Genomic DNA, 16,034 nt, shown 5'->3' on the forward strand with positions numbered 1-16,034 from the left:
TAGATTTCCTTCCTTCCTTCCTTTCTTCCATTCTTGCTTTCTAGTACAGTATGATGATGAAATGGAGTAAAGCTTTCAGAAACCTTAAAATACAGTGTCCAGTAAAAAGCAGCAGAACAGGGATCAAAGCAGTATTTGGATATTTGCCCTTCTGTCTGCAGACCCTTTCAAAACTGCTTCATAGAGTTAGGTAAAGGTAAAGGGACTCCTGACCATTAGGTCCAGTCGTGACCGACTCTGGGGTTGCGGCGCTCATCTCGCTTTATTGGCCGAGGGAGCCGGCGTGCAGCTTCCGGGTCATGTGGCCAGCATGACTAAGCCGCTTCTGGCGAACCAGAGCAGCACATGGAAATGCCGTTTACCTTCCTGCCGGGGCAGTACCTATTTATCTACTTGCACTTTGACGTGCTTTCGAACTGCTAGGTTGGCAGGAGCAGGGACCGAGCAACGGGAACTCACCCCGTCACGGGGATTCGAACCACCGACCTTCTGATTGGCAAGTCCTAGGCTCTGTGGTTTAACCCACAGTGAGGGGACCCCCTCAAAACAGCATTAGTCATAGATGGCACCGTGATGGGTGGAAGGGGGAATTGCGAAAGATCAACTCAAGTCCTGTTACACTGCTAAGAGCTCTGCTATGTCCAGTTGCACACAACCTGCCCGCCCCCCTGAGAATAGCAATACCTGCATATCTTTATAGTATTCAGTATTTGAGTTAGTTGCTTGTACTTGATCACTGCAGGCTGTAGCATTTTTTAAAAGAGGGTAATTCCCCCCTGAAGTGAAGGCCCAAGACAGGAGTTGATCATCATGTGAGCTGCGCACAGGTGGGCTGAAGCGAGCTGCTGCCATTTTTGTGGAGCCTCCTTTTATTGAGACAAATATGCAAGCCCAAGCAGATACATTTTGGGCTGTGACCTTTACACATCTTCCGTCCCAAGATCGTGGGGTGGTACAAAGTTATTTTGGCACCTGTTCCACAGCGTCATTTTCCCCTTGCACAGTGTATGACGAAGGAGACAAAAGGTCTCAGGGACAAAGGTTACAGACAGGATACCACTGACTGCTGAGACCGCAAAAGGTCAGATATAGGGAACGATGTTCCAGACAGCTGTGGCTTGTCTGAGGGGGAGTTTTTCCTGCACCCCAGGGTCACGCGTGCAGGCAGACTGTGGCTGCCTGCTGGTGGGGAGTGTTCTCCCTCCAGACCCCACTCCCACTCCGCGATATCCCTACACCCCCCCTCCACCATTTGATCAAGGATGAGCCTTTCAAAGAAATTCAAAGGGATGCAATGAGACTGTCAGAAATCTAGGAAGGCATTGGACTATATTTTTCAGGCACTCTTGTTGACTCTTAGAACTTCTTCCCTCCAGAGTTATTGGAATATTAATGCTATTTATTATATATTATGCATCTAAATCAGTGTTTTTCAACCACTGTTCCGCGGCACACTAGTGTGCCGCGAGATGTTGCCTGGTGTGCCGCGAGATGTTGCCTGGAGGGAGGCAGGCGAGTCGGGCGGCGAGAGGCGGGGCGGCGGCGAGGAGAGGCCGCCCAGCGCGGGGCTCTCGCTGTCTGCCTGCCTGGCTGCCTGCGAGCTCGGCGGGCAGTGCCTCCGTCCGCAGCGCCCGCCTCGCGGCTCTCATTCCCTGCCCCTGCCAAAGCTCACCCAGCCAAGCCGCGCTCTACTTCCTGCCTCGCTTTGCTGCCTCCTCCCCCCCCCACCCCCAAAGCTTGGAGGTTCCCCGGCAAGGGGGAGGGAAAAAAATGAAACTTACACTTTCGTGCGTCCCTCCCGGCGTGACGCTGCGCGCTGACGTCACGGGGCTGTAATGGTGGTGTGCCTCGAGATTTTTTTCATCAAACAAGTGTGCCTTTGCCCAAAAAAGGTTGGGAAACACTGATCTAAATAAATAAATACAGTGGGCGCTCGGGTTGCTAACATGATCTGTGCAGGATGCACGTTCGCAACCTGCAGTGGCACGTCTGTGCACGTGTGGGTTGTGATTCGGCGCTTCTGTGCATGCACAAAGCACGATTTAGCACTTCTGCACATGCGCAACCACCAGAACCCGGAAGTAACCTGTTCTGGTACTTCCGGGTTTCGGTGGGTCCGTAACCCCCCAAAAAACCCCCCTCAACCTGAAGCATCTGTAACCTGAGGTATGACTGTACTAGACACTAAAAGTATAGAATCAAGAAAAAATGAATATAAGCAAGCTGCAGACATAATCTAAATAAACAGGAACATAAGGAAAACTAAAGAGGTACAGGAAGACAATGGAGAAAGCAATACAATGGTTGAATTTATTAAAGTATGTATGTTTGCCAACAGGCAGTGCCAGTTTCCCTCTTTTGTATGCTCTTTCTGACATTGTATGAGTTGGCTTACTGTGGTCATAGTGTAATGATTATAACTGTTATTCAAATATATTTCAGTTTATTGTTATAATTTCAGATTAATATGTTGCTAAACTTTCAACTGGGAGAAGATTGTCCTTGCCCAGAGGAGATTCAGGAAGAGTTATATGAGTTTCACGATGATCTCCTAATCCATTGTGGTAAGCGATTGCCTATTTGGGGTGGAGCATATTATTGCTGAGATTCCACTTATTGTGAAATGTTAATTCCTGCAGTTTTGTTTTGGTTTGTTGACTTTTCCTGGCAAACATGATATTGATTAATTAAAACTGAAAACTGCAAAGATAAAAAAGACACCATAAAAGTTAATTAGAATTATCTTCCCACATGTTCTCTAGAAAAACAGGAAGGCATAAATATTTACACTCAAAAATGTTTTGGGGGCAGCAGTAGATCTCAAAGAACTTGTATCTGAAAACATTCTCTCTCCTTTACTTCTTCCTTTTAAGTAAATGCCAGCTATTCACTCCTATGGGGAAAATAATCTAATGCAAAGTGCACAGGCATACATTGTACCCAAAGCAAGAAGTTCACAAAATATATAGAGGCCCTCTTCTTCCCATTCACCTGATCTTTATGTGTATTCTAAATAACGTTAGCTGTGAGTTTGTGTCATATTGCTGAATAACTGAAATTGAGAAAGTGGCTTTTTAGGCCATCAAATGAAATGTGTCTTCCAATGTAATATTCCTGCTACAAAAGTGTGTCTGTTTTTCTGCAAGCAGCAGGTTCATATTGCAATGGAGCAAGAGAAGATTGGGGGGGGGGTACCAGATCCTATTCTACTCCTCAACCCCCAGGAGCATATTTTCAGAGGTCATGGGGGTGTGGCAGAAAGAAGGTGTTAACTTGTGGGCGAACATAGCAGACGACACAGCAATTTCTCCAGAGCAGCTCTTTATTTGTAAGCTGGACAGAACTGAACAGCAAACAGCTCAGCCGGCCTGCTTTTATAGGCAGCCGGCTGTCAACATTGTAGCAACAACAACCCAGGGTTTCCCGCCTAAAATAACTGATGTGGACCTGAGTGAAAACTATATACAGTATCCCCCTGCTGGCCCAGGGTGAGAACTTCAGTACATAACAGAAGGGAAGGCAGAAAAACCCATTCTGTGAATGGAATGGGAAGTTAAAGTTCAGAGTTGTATAGCATTACACAGTACGCAAGTCTGTTTAAATTATTTAAGAAAACATGTATTTTCAAGACACACAAATAGCTCAGAAATTCTTGAGTTAAGCATTGATGGTGCTCAGTAGTATTAAACTGTTTGTTCGGTGTAGTGCCTAGAAATATATAAGCAGAGCATATTCAAAACATGCATATTCAGAACACATTTTAGCCAGTCATCATCTTCATTTCTCACCCATCAACCAGTCTTTTACTCACAACTTGAGCACACACACCCCAAAATGGCAATAATACCTGCCTACATTTCAGATGTGTACAGTTGAAAAGCACTTTTAGCTTACATGAAGAGTGTGATATGTCTATCAAGGAGCTGAGCCAGTCACCCACCATATCCTCCCCACTTCTTACTGTGTATGTTGCTCTGCGTATGAGAGATTCCAGCTGCAGTAACTCCTTCCCTTCTCACTGGTCTACCATGAGTGGAGAGCTGCAGTCACAGAAGGACTGTACACATCTAATTGTGTGCATGGGTGGGCCTCTAAAATATGTTGTTGATTATTATTTAAGCTTGGGACATCAGTTTAATATCATGGGAATTCTGGCAAAACACAAACTGCACTTCATTTCAAAATGAGTTTATTACCCATTAGGTATTCCATTAGAGGGAGAAGAGGAAGAAGAGGAAGATCTGTCATGGACTGGCAAGCTACGTTCATTGGTATATAAAATAAAAGGACCACCAAAAACAGAAAAGAGAGAACCTACAGAGGAAGAAGAAAAATATCCCAGTAAGAGCTTGAATTGTTATTCATACTAATTCATTTTATTTAATTTTTAGAGAAGAAAATAATACACCTGGAAGCAGGTGAACAGTCAGCTGTGAAGTATGCATGAATGAATATGAGCCAAGAACTTCCAGATTCCAATCTTGCCTTATATTTACACAAGGATAGTAGCGATTCATTAATAGATGTTCTCAAAGTTGCACCACTAATGATACATGGCATTTTTGGGGGGGCGGGGGGTTGTTAGGATAAGGTCAGTTTAATTTCCTGGCTTGTTCCAAAGCTGCTAATTGTAGTTTCCTCATTCAGAGGAAGTGAATGGTTAATGAGAGAATTTCTGCTTTTATTATGACGCAAGCAAGGAGAGGAATGAAGAGGCTGTGAACATTGGGGGAAAGGCTCATACATATCTTGTCTTGATATGTTATCCTTTGCAGGCATAATGAAATATCAATTAGTTTTTCGTTTACAATACATTTTGGTTATATGTGGGTTATCTTTCAAAGCACCAGTGCTATAAACTGTGCTGAATACATCCACCAACTTTCCCCCCTGAGCCTTAGTGAATTCTTTCAGGCAGTCATCAATCACTTAGAGCTAATTAGTATGGCATACAGTAATTCCTTCCAATGTTTAATGACCTGCATAATACAGAATGAAAATAAATATAGGTAGAAATGAATGGCACTCTCTGCCTGGTTGTTCTGCAGGGATGTTTTTCGGGAGAAATTTGCAGCTGTTGTTGGGGCAGCTTCACCGGAGCTGTGATAATATTGGACCCAATCTATGATAGGTTCTCCAAGCAGGTTTAGATGACAAGATGACAAAAATGCTACACACTGTTGCTTTGTGAGGAATGTCATATCATTTAATATGGAAGGCTAAGGCAATGTTTTGCTGAGAGAGTGTCTTGAACAGTGTGGTGTAGTGGTTAAGAGCGGTAGTCTCGTAATCTGGGGAACCGGGTTTGAGTCTCCGCTCCTCCACATGCAGCTGCTGGGTGACCTTGGGCCAGTCATACTTCTTTGAAGTCTTTGAAGTCTCTCAGCCCCACTCACCTCACAGAGTGTTTGTTGTGGGGGAGGAAGGGAAAGGAGAATGTTAGCCGCTTTGAGACTCCTTAAAGGGAGTGAAAGGTGGGATATCAAATCCAAACTCTTCTTCATCATCATCTTTTTACCATCGTAAGGCTACAACTGACCTTTTTTGATCAGTAAGTTAGGCATAAAATGCAGATTGTGCAGCCACTCCCCCAATTTTTTTTTGAGGGGCTGGGCCCCCTTAATGTTCAGAGGGCCATGCATGCGATGTCAGGATGTCACGCAACATCACGTTGGGCCCCCTCAATCTTCTGGAGTAGCTGGTGCATCTGATGGAGGTGAATGGTGGGACTTATATTCCAGCCACATCTGGCTAGCTACAGATTCACCACTTTCCTCCTCTACAGACCACTTTTTAAATGTTGGCAAGGTTCGGTGTCTGGTGTTTTTGTAATACTACTAATGCATAATTTACAGTTAAGTAAGCTGGGATTCAGAGATAGCTTTGTAAAGGATGCATGGAATTTGATGCTCCGGTGGTTTATCCAGTCAACCATTAAAAATGAAACACAAATATATTTACTTCGGAAGTGTCCATGTATTCAGGACCTCAGGAATTCTAGGTCACTGATGGCATGAAGCTAGCAATAGCTATTAAGCAGAGTTTGTAAAACATTTTTGGATATGCTATCTGCAGCCTCCTTTGGTTAGGGATAACATCACTCTGTATATGTACTTCACTAATCCTCTTCATAGAAGCTTATGATATACCGTCTCTTAAAATTCTTTTTTTTTTTTAAAGCTTGGTGTGGTATAAAAGCAATATAAAATGTCATACAAAAACATGCTGATTTGAAAGCATATTTGACAGGGACATGCATGGCATAACCATAAATAAAATATTTTTGCTCCTTTGAAATTTATTTTCAAGAGAGGGAACATTATCCAGGACATTATGCCTCACAAAACTGACATTATTATTCATAATGATGAATGACATGAAAAAGCTGACCCCTTCGTGATGGGTAGCTTATTTTGATCACATGGACTCTGATTTTAATTTAAGTGTTTGCTTTATTTGCATTAACCAAACAGATTTCAACAGTTTAACAGGACGTTTAGTAGTCGTTTGCCATTAGGTCTGCATCTGTGGTTCCCAATGTGGGGCACACAGCCCATAGGGTGGCAATTTGATTTTTAAGGGGGGCAATTTGAGAATGATTTATTAACAGTGAATGTGTTAATAAATCTGTGTTATCTACCCTTCCCTAAAGCAATGGAATGTAAAGTTTTCAAGGAGAGTGGACTTTAAAGATACCTCTTTGCGATGGATTTCTTTTATAAGTAAGGACTTTGCCTGAAAGAAGATGGAGAGTAATAACCTTGAATGATTTTGACCACCCCTTGGAACTCCGTAGTATGAAATAGAAATAGTAAAGAAGAAAAGATTGGTAACAGCTGGATTGACTGTCTGTTAAGCATTCGGAAGAGAATAAACTGTGGAGTTGGATGTGATGAAACTGACGATCGGCAGGATGGGCTGCAGGAAGATGTATTGGTTTGCGGGACGGGGGATGGAGAGGAGATATGGATTTTGTTGAGATTACATCAGCCCACCCACCCGCTCTCGAAGCTTGAAGGTGAAAATAAGAACAGTGAAAGAACAGGATGGACCACGATGTATACCATCTTGACGGCTTCTGGGGCTTTCAGACAGAGAAGAAGAGATAGGGATTATGTTTATTTATTTATTAATGATTTATTAAGGAGCTGGTTGTATGTAAAACTGAGGGTTAAAATTGGCAAAATGTGAAGGGTGGGTGATGCTGGGGGATTAGCAGTGTTGGGGGGAGTGGAATGTATATTATTTATTTATACAAAAAAAATTCTAGAGGTTTCATTTTCACCCTCTGCATGCAGCACCAGTGAGGCTGAGTTGTTTATTACTGGAGGCAGATGTCAGACAGCAATACTTAAGGCCATGTTAGGGAGGAATGCGTGTATGTTGCCTGGGATGAAGCAAGATCTGTTTTTTTCAGGCAAAGTGTTACCTAAGAGGTATCAGAAGGAAATGCTTCAAAATTGATGAATGACTATTGTAGATAAAAGAGGATTTACTCTACTCGACTATTTTGAGAACAGGTTATAACAACGCATAAAAGCCATAGCAGAAATTGGTAATTGAACATGTGATGTATAGGAAGAAGGGACGAATGTATTTTGAAATTATAGTTGGAAAAGTTATTTTATTGGAAGCAGGAAAGGAGGGAGGAAATCAAAAGGGACATTGGGGGTGGGTGGGAAGTTAGCTTTTAAATGTGTATTGGATTTGTATTAATTTGGTGACAATTTGTTAAAAATTATGGAAAATCAATAAAAAATAATTGGCAGACAGAAGCCCCGGGAGAGATGCTGTGAGCTTTGGGGGACAGGGAAATTGCCTCCACCCCCACCCCCACCCAAGAAACCATCTCTGAACTATACTATGGAATCATGGTGAGAGCCGCTATCTAGTAATAGCCAGACCCTTTCTCCCAGCAGTTAATAATAGTATTTTCTGAATAATTTTGGTAGTCATTGATAATTTAGCTTTCAGGTTACTGAATTCAAAGAATCCTTTTAAATTATGTCTTTTCAGTGGATAATAGTTTGCGTTTTCTTTTCTCCTCAAACCCCCCCCAACCTCTATTGCAGCTACTCTGAAGGAGTTAATATCTCAAACTATGGTTCGCTGGGCTCAAGAAGATCAGATCCAAGATCCAGAATTAGTTCGTATTATGTTTAACCTCCTTCGAAGGCAGTATGACAGCATTGGCGAGCTGCTTCAGGCTCTGAGGAAATCCTACACTATAAGTGCTACATCTGTGCAGGACACAATCAACTTATTAGCAGCGCTGGGTCAAATTCGTTCCCTCCTCAGCGTCAGAATGGGAAAAGAAGAAGAATTGCTTATGATTAATGGCCTTGGGTATGAAATAAACATTTTATTTGTATGTTTTAAATAAAAGTAAATATTGAAATATTAAACTTACGGCCCTAGTTATAATAGTAGCTTAAGCCCGTATAAAACCTAATTTTGTACATGTGCTACAATATTGGTTTGGTTCAATTATGAATGAATAAATGAACTTTATATGCACCCATTTTTATCACAACCACTTTACTTTTCATATGAACATCTATGAACCTGCCTAAACTGAGTTGGTATATTGGTAGAGAAACAGTCTACGTTGTTCTTGATAATAACCTTGTAATGTGTGTTGTAATCTTGGAATTAGAATATAGTCATATCTTTGTAATTGCTCTTTAATTCTGAACCTTAAAATTGCAGTGCTTATTCTGTGTGCTTGATAAACACGGATCTTGCAGGAGAAAGAATGATTCTTTTTGTTGAATTTGTTCTTATCCCATTTAGAGATATAATGAACAACAAAGTATTTTATCAGCATCCTAACTTAATGAGAGTCCTGGGTATGCATGAGACAGTTATGGAAGTAATGGTAAATGTGCTTGGAGGAGACAAATCTCAGGTAATTTCACAAGTATTTTTGCTGTGATTGTTATGAAGCATGCCTTCTGTAGCTGGAAGGAACTGCGGGTAAAGAAGACTAGTATATTTATCTTGTGCAGTACAGAGTATGAGCTGTTAGCTCCATGGATGATGGGAGTTGCATAGGCAAGGTTTCTTGCACTAAAGATGGACTACAAAGATCACACATACAAAAAGAGAAGCTGGAAATTGTTAAAATGCTTCAGCCAAGCTGGTTCTAAGCAGCATGCCAATACTATATATTAGTAAAACAGTCGTCTACTGGGAGCACTTGCGGAAAATGCACACATAAGTTTGCATATAAGCCCAAATAATTGAAACCTGCATTCAGTTACACACATAGGGGTTACTGTGTAATGTGTGTTCAACCTTTTTACTTACTGAGATTTTAACAGGAATAGTGTGTTCTCCTGTAGTGTACAAAAGGTGAGAAAAAGATGTGCATGTACTATAAGCATTACAGTGTTAATGGAAACACAGTGCAGGTGTTGACATATACCTGTTAAAACTGTAATGTGCTAAGAGGTCTCAAAAGTTTCAAAGTAAATGCTCAAAGGAGGAAAATGTGTGAAAATAGTTCCAGAAAATGTGTCAGTTGAGCATTTTAAAGTCCTATCTGTATGTGGGGAATAGCTAAGCAAATGTGTTACTCTTTCCATGAGTTAACAGGATTTTAGAAAGGCTTAATTTTGGGAGGGATTCACCCCCCCCAAAGGTGCACTCCTCTATTGTTTCCTGAGACAGATGGCACCAACAAATTATGATGGTTTTGTGAATATTTTTTTTCGATTGGCTTGGGGATTTTACTTGTGTTTGTCTATAAGTTTTATTTGTACACCACTTTTGATCAAGAGGTTAAACATTTTCTAATTGAATAAACATTGGACTTCTGAAGTGGTACAGTACAATGTTTTATTTCTCTGTATACATACTCTTGAGCTTTGGAGGTTGGGATGCAGATCTCAGTACATTAAAACCTCTCTTAGTTGTGAATCAGTTGTAAATCGGTGCATATGAATGAGAAAAGGGTTGTATGTTCCTGAGCTTGGCCTGCCTTAAGTGTTGCTGTGATCTGTGTCTCATTTTGGTGATGTGAAGAAGGTCTAGCAAACACGGAGCTTTGTACTTTTGTATTTTCTGGTTCAAAAATAATTCCTCATGACTTTTCTGCAGGAAAATCATTTGTCTGAAAAGAGTAGTAACATCATCACAGTCTTTCTAATATATCTTACCCCTTCATGGATCACTGCCTTGCCGTGGCGAAGGGGCTTGAATAACTCAGAGGAGCTATGAGCTATGCCGTGCAGGGCCACCCAAGATGGACAGGTCATAGTGGAGAGTTTTGACCAAACGTGATCCACCTGAAGCAGGAACCGGCAAGCCACTCCAGTATCCCTGCCAAGAAAACTCCATGGACAAAGACAACAGGCATATAAAAGTTATGACGCTGGAAGATGAGCCCCTCAGGTCGGAAGGCGTCCAACATGCTACTGAGGAAGAGCGGAGGACAAGTACAAGTAGATTCAGAGCTGATGAAGCGGCTGGGCCAAAGCCGAAAGGACGCTCAGTTGCAGATATGCCTGGAAGCGAAAGGAAAGTCCAATGCTGTAAAGAAAAATATTGCATAGGAACCTGGAATGTAAGAACCATGAACCTTGGTAAGTTGGATGTGGACAAAAATGAGATGGAAAGAATAAATATTGACATCCTGGGCATCAGTGAACTAAAATGGACGGGAATGGGCGAATTCAGTTCGGATGACCATCATATCTACTACTGTGGGCAAGAATCCCGTAAAAGAAATGGAGTGGCCCTCATAGTCAATAAAAGAGTGGCAAAAGCTGTACTGGGATGCAATCTCAAAAATGATAGAATGATCTCGATACGAATCCAAGGCAGACCTTTTAACATCACAGTAATCCAAGTTTATGCACCAACCACCGGTGCTGAAGAAACTGAAATTGACCAATTCTATGAAGACTTACAACACCTTATAGAAATGACACCAAAGAAGGATGTTCTTCTCATTATAGGGGATTGGAATGCTAAAGTAGGGAGTCAAGAGATAAAAGGAACAACTGGCAAGTTTGGCCTTGGAGTTCAGAACGAAGCAGGGCAAAGGCTAATAGAGTTCTGCCAAGAGAACAAGCTGGTAATCACAAACACTCTTTTCCAACAACACAAGAGATGACTCTACACATGGACATCACCAGATGGGCAGCATCGAAATCAGATTGATTATATTCTCTGCAGCCAAAGATGGAGAAGCTCTATACAGTCAGCAAAAACAAGACCTGGAGCTGACTGTGGCTCAGATCATCAGCTCCTTATAGCAAAATTCAAGCTTAAACTGAAGATAAGTAGGAAAAACCACTGGGCCGGTAAGATACAATCTAAGTCAAATCCCTTATGAATACACAGTGGAAGTGAGGAACAGGTTTAAGGATTTAGATTTGGTGGACAGAGGGCCTGAAGAACTATGGGTGGAGGCTCGTAACATTATATAGGAGGCAGCAACTAAAACCATCCCAATGAAAAGGAAATGCAAGAAAGCAAAGTGGCTGTCCAATGAGGCCTTACAAATAGCGGGTGAGAGAAGGCAAGCAAAATGCGAGGGAGATAGTGAAAGATACAGGAAATTGAATGCAGATTTCCAAAAAATAGCAAGGAGAGACAAGAAGGCCTTCTTAAACGAGCAATGCAAAGAAATAGAGGAAAACAACAGAATGGGAAGAACCAGAGATCTGTTCAAGAAAATTGGAGATATGAAAGGGACATTTCGTACAAAGATTACCATAATAAAGGACAAAAGTGGTAAGGACCTAACAGAAGCAGAAGACATCAAGAAGAGGTGGCAAGAATACACAGAGGAATTATACCAGAAAGATATGGATGGCTCGTACACCCCAGGTACTGTGGTTGCTGACCTTAAGCCAGACATCCTGGAGAGTGAAGTCAAATGGGCCTTAGAAAGCACTGCAAATAACAAGGCCAGTGGAAGTGATGGTATTCCAGCTGAACTACTTAAAATTTTAAAAGATGATGCTGTTAAGGTGCTACACTCAATATGCCAGCAAGTTTGGAAAACTCAGCAGTGGCCAGAGGATTGGAGAAGATCAGTCTACATCCCAATCCCAAAGAAGGGCAGTGCCAAAGAATGCTCCAACTACCGCACAATTGCACTCATTTCACATGCTAGCAAGGTTATGCTTAAAATTCTACAAGCAAGGCTCAAGCAGTATGTGGACCTAGAACTCCCAGAAGTGCAAGCTGGATTTAGAAGAGGCAGAGGAACCAGAGACCAAATTGCAAACATGTGCTGGATTATGGAGAAAGCTAGAGAGTTCCAGAAAGACATCTACTTTTGCTTCATTGACTATGCAAAAGCCTTTGACTGTGTCGACCACAGCAAACTATGGCAAGTTCTTAAAGAAATGGGAGTGCCTGATCACCTCATCTGTCTCCTGAGAAATCTCTATGTGGGACAAGAAGCTACAGTTAGAACTGGATATGGAACAACTGATTGGTTCAAAATTGGGAAATGAGTACAGCAAGGCTGTATATTGTCTCCCTGCTTATTTAACTTATATGCAGAATTCATCGTGTGAAAGGCTGGGCTGGAGGAATCCCAAGCCGGAATTAAGATCGCCGGAAAAAATATCAACAACCTCAGATATGCAGATGACACAACCTTGATGGCAGAAAGTGAAGAAGAATTAAAGAACCTTTTAATGAGGGTGAAAGAGGAGAGCGCAGAATATGGTCTGAAGCTCAACATCAAAAAAATGAAGATCTTGGCCACTGGTCCCATCACCTCCTGGCAAATAGAAGGGGAAGAAATGGAGGCAGTGAGAGATTTTACCTTCTTGGGCTCCATGATCACTGCAGATGGTGACAGCAGTCACGAAATTAAAAGACGCCTGCTCCTTGGGAGAAAGGCGATGGCAAACCTAGACAGTATCTTAAAAAGCAGAGACATCACCTTGCCAACAAAGGTTCGTATAGTTAAAGCCATGGTTTTCCCAGTAGTGATGTATGGAAGTGAGAGCTGGACCATAAAGAAGGCTGATCGCCGAAGAATTGATGCTTTTGAATTATGGTGCTGGAGGAGACTCTTGAGAGTCCCATGGACTGCAAGAAGATCAAACGCATCCATTCTTAAGGAAATCAGCCCTGAGTGGTCACTGGAAGGACAGATCGTGAAGCTGAGGCTCCAATACTTTGGCCACCTCATGAGAAGAGAAGACTCCCTGGAAAAGACCCTGATGTTGGGAAAGATTGAAGGCACAAGGAGAAGGGGACGACAGAGGACAAGATGCTTGGACAGTGTTCTTGAAGCTACAAACATGAGTCTGCGGGAGGCAGTGGAAGTCAGGAGTGCCAGGCGTGCTCTGGTCCATGGGGTCACGAAGAGTCGGACACGACTAAACGACTAAACAACAACAATATATCTTAAATCTGTGTTGTATGCAGTCCAATTGAGCTTCAAAGTATATGGCTTTTAAGATTATAGGTTGAGTGCCACAAGCACCTGAAATAGGTGCATGCCTATAAAATCATATGATTTTAATATAAGGTACATAATGAAAAGGATCAAAAATGATTTTGTCTCATTTACTGAAAAAAGAGTGAGAGTCGACATGGCACATTTTTAATGCCATCTTCCCCAACCTGGTGCCCTTTCCGTATTTTGGACTACATCTCCAATCAATCCCAGTCAGCACTGATTGAGGCTGATTGGAGTTGTGGTTCAAACATCTGGGGCACAGCAAGTTGGGAAAGGCTTTGTCAGTATATTACTGGGAGCACTTGGATGCTATCATGTAAATATGGGGTGGGATCAGGGCTGTAGCTAGGGGGTGGTGCCAGGGGTACCGGCAATGGGGGCCTCCCCGCAAAATTGGCTAAAAATATGTCCATCAATATAAAAAGGTAAAGGGACCCCTGACCATTAGGTCCAGTCGTGACCGACTCTGGGGTTGCGGTGCTCATCTCGCTTTATTGGCCGAGGGAGCCGGCGTACAGCTTCCGGGTCATGTGGCCAGCATGACCAAGCTGCTTCTGGCGAACCAGAGCAGCGCACGGAAACGGCGTTTACCTTCCTGCCAGAGCGGTACCTATTAACTACTTGCACTTGACGTGCTTTCGAACTGCTAGGTTGGCAGGAGCAGGGACCGAGCAACGGGAGCTCACCCCATCGCGGGGATTCAAACCGCCGACCTTCTGATCGGCAAGTCCTAGGCTCTGTGGTTTAACCCACAGCGCCACCCGCATCCCTCGTCCATCAATATAAATATCGATTATTGCCTCATAAGAAATGGTTTTAAATAGAGGGTGAAGGAGAGGTGGAAAGAAGAGCTAATTTGTCCATGGCTAGGGAGCGCAATCTGGATGGTTCTGCCAGGGGCGCAAGATCACCTAGCTATGCCTCTGGATGGGATATAATAAAACAGTTGGATTATGCCAGTAGGATGTATTTCAACAGCTTACCATTTATCAAGATTCAAGCTGCAGAATTCCAATGTTACTCTACTGCTGATATTTTAGGAGAGTGAACGATTATTGTGGCACTCTTCTGTTTGACACTTGAATGGTTGTAAGTTCTTACTCAGGCTGACAAATGTGTATGACAAATGTTTTATGATGACAGAAGACAATTGCTAATAGCTTTGAGTATTGACCCAGACATGCCCTCTATGGTGCAAATGGCTGAGAAAAAACATTCTAATGCTTTTACTATTGGACAGAGATTACTGGGCTTGTCTTCTCTTAGCATGATGATGTAGAAATATTTATGAGGGTCTTATCTGCATTGATGATGCATGCGAAACTGCCATTTTATTATAAGGGCCTTTCAGATTAGGGTTATGAATGCTTTCTGCATAGTAAGTATTGCAGGGGGGAGGGTCACAGGGGACGGTTGCTTCTTTTTCTTGGATTGGGCAAACAACTTTTTTATACCAAGGTAAGTAAAGTGGATCTTTAATAACAGCCTGAGAATTACCATGCTTCACTATTTCGGTTTTTGATGATGCAGTAAGGCACAGCACTAATTCTGATGCATCTATTTGCACTTTGCTTAGTTTCTTCATAATTTCCACACAGTGTATATATATTACAGCAACTAACAACTCAGATATATATATATTTAGTAAAACCTTTTGGCTTCCACCTTCTTCAATTGCTGTGATATGCTGTAGCCAGTTCTAGAACACAGAGGATAGAATATTAAGGTGTTTGGTTTGGAGTAGTGAGGTATGTCAGTTATTATCCTCCAGACTGACACCATATGGTTTCAAGGTGTCAAGTCTTTAGACCCAGAACCCTTGTTTCAAATCTTCTAGGATCAGATAACTTTTCTATTGCAGTAATCAATAAATCAGAGAGATTGTGATTCTCTGAATTTAAGTGCTTTGCAACTGGTTGTTGAAGTGTTTTTTGTTTGATTGTCAAGACTGTAGATTCATGGTTCCTAAAACGACTCTGTAGGTTAGTTCTAGTTACAGGTAGGTAGCCGTGTTGGTCTGCCGTAGTTGAAACAAAATTTTTAAAAATCCTTCCAGTAGCACCTTAGAGACCAACTAAGTTTGTTGTTGGTTTGGCAAACCAACAACAAACTTAGTTGGTCTCTAAGGTGCTATTGGAAGGAATCTGTAGTTTAGTTGTTCAAGAGCTGCCACGGGTGATGTTCCCACCAACAGCAGCCAGCTCAAGCTATGGTGGGATATTTTGGAGGGGTGAAAATAGAAAAGGGGCACCCAGGGATCTGCTGGATTGTAAGGCAACACATTAACAAGTAAAGGGACCGATCTAGGCCCCTCTGTTGTGCTAGCCTGGAAGTGGTGCAGCAAACATTTCCCTTCTGTAGCCAGCAGAACTATGGATGCCGTAGTGATTCTGCTGCTCTGCTCAGTCCTATGGCCAGATGTGATTATTAACTTTTATTTAATTGACATGAAGAATAAGATTTATTAAAGCAAGATATAATTCCCCTGGCTGCATTATAGTTAGGCGTACATGCGTTATTATTTTTCTCTGAGTTTTCTTTTCATAAGCTGGCAGCATAGACCATGTAAACTGTTCTTTGAACTGTTGATGAATTTAAA

At 42.2% G+C, this 16,034-nt stretch overlaps 1 protein-coding gene across 1 annotated transcript in view; it reads left to right on the forward strand.

The window, feature by feature from the left end:
* RYR3 (ryanodine receptor 3) overlaps window positions 1–16,034 on the forward strand; it is a 279,454-nt gene that overhangs the window by 151,085 nt on the left and 112,335 nt on the right. Inside the window, exons 37-40 of the mRNA XM_083504663.1 lie at window positions 2,462–2,564; window positions 4,204–4,341; window positions 8,073–8,346; window positions 8,794–8,908. Of these exons, the coding sequence (XP_083360789.1) occupies window positions 2,462–2,564; window positions 4,204–4,341; window positions 8,073–8,346; window positions 8,794–8,908 (630 nt within the window). The remainder of the gene's footprint in view (window positions 1–2,461; window positions 2,565–4,203; window positions 4,342–8,072; window positions 8,347–8,793; window positions 8,909–16,034) is intronic.

This window comes from Podarcis liolepis (assembly GCF_965112155.1).
Source record: "Podarcis liolepis genome assembly, chromosome: 1".
NCBI classification, from domain to species: domain Eukaryota; kingdom Metazoa; phylum Chordata; class Lepidosauria; order Squamata; family Lacertidae; genus Podarcis; species Podarcis liolepis.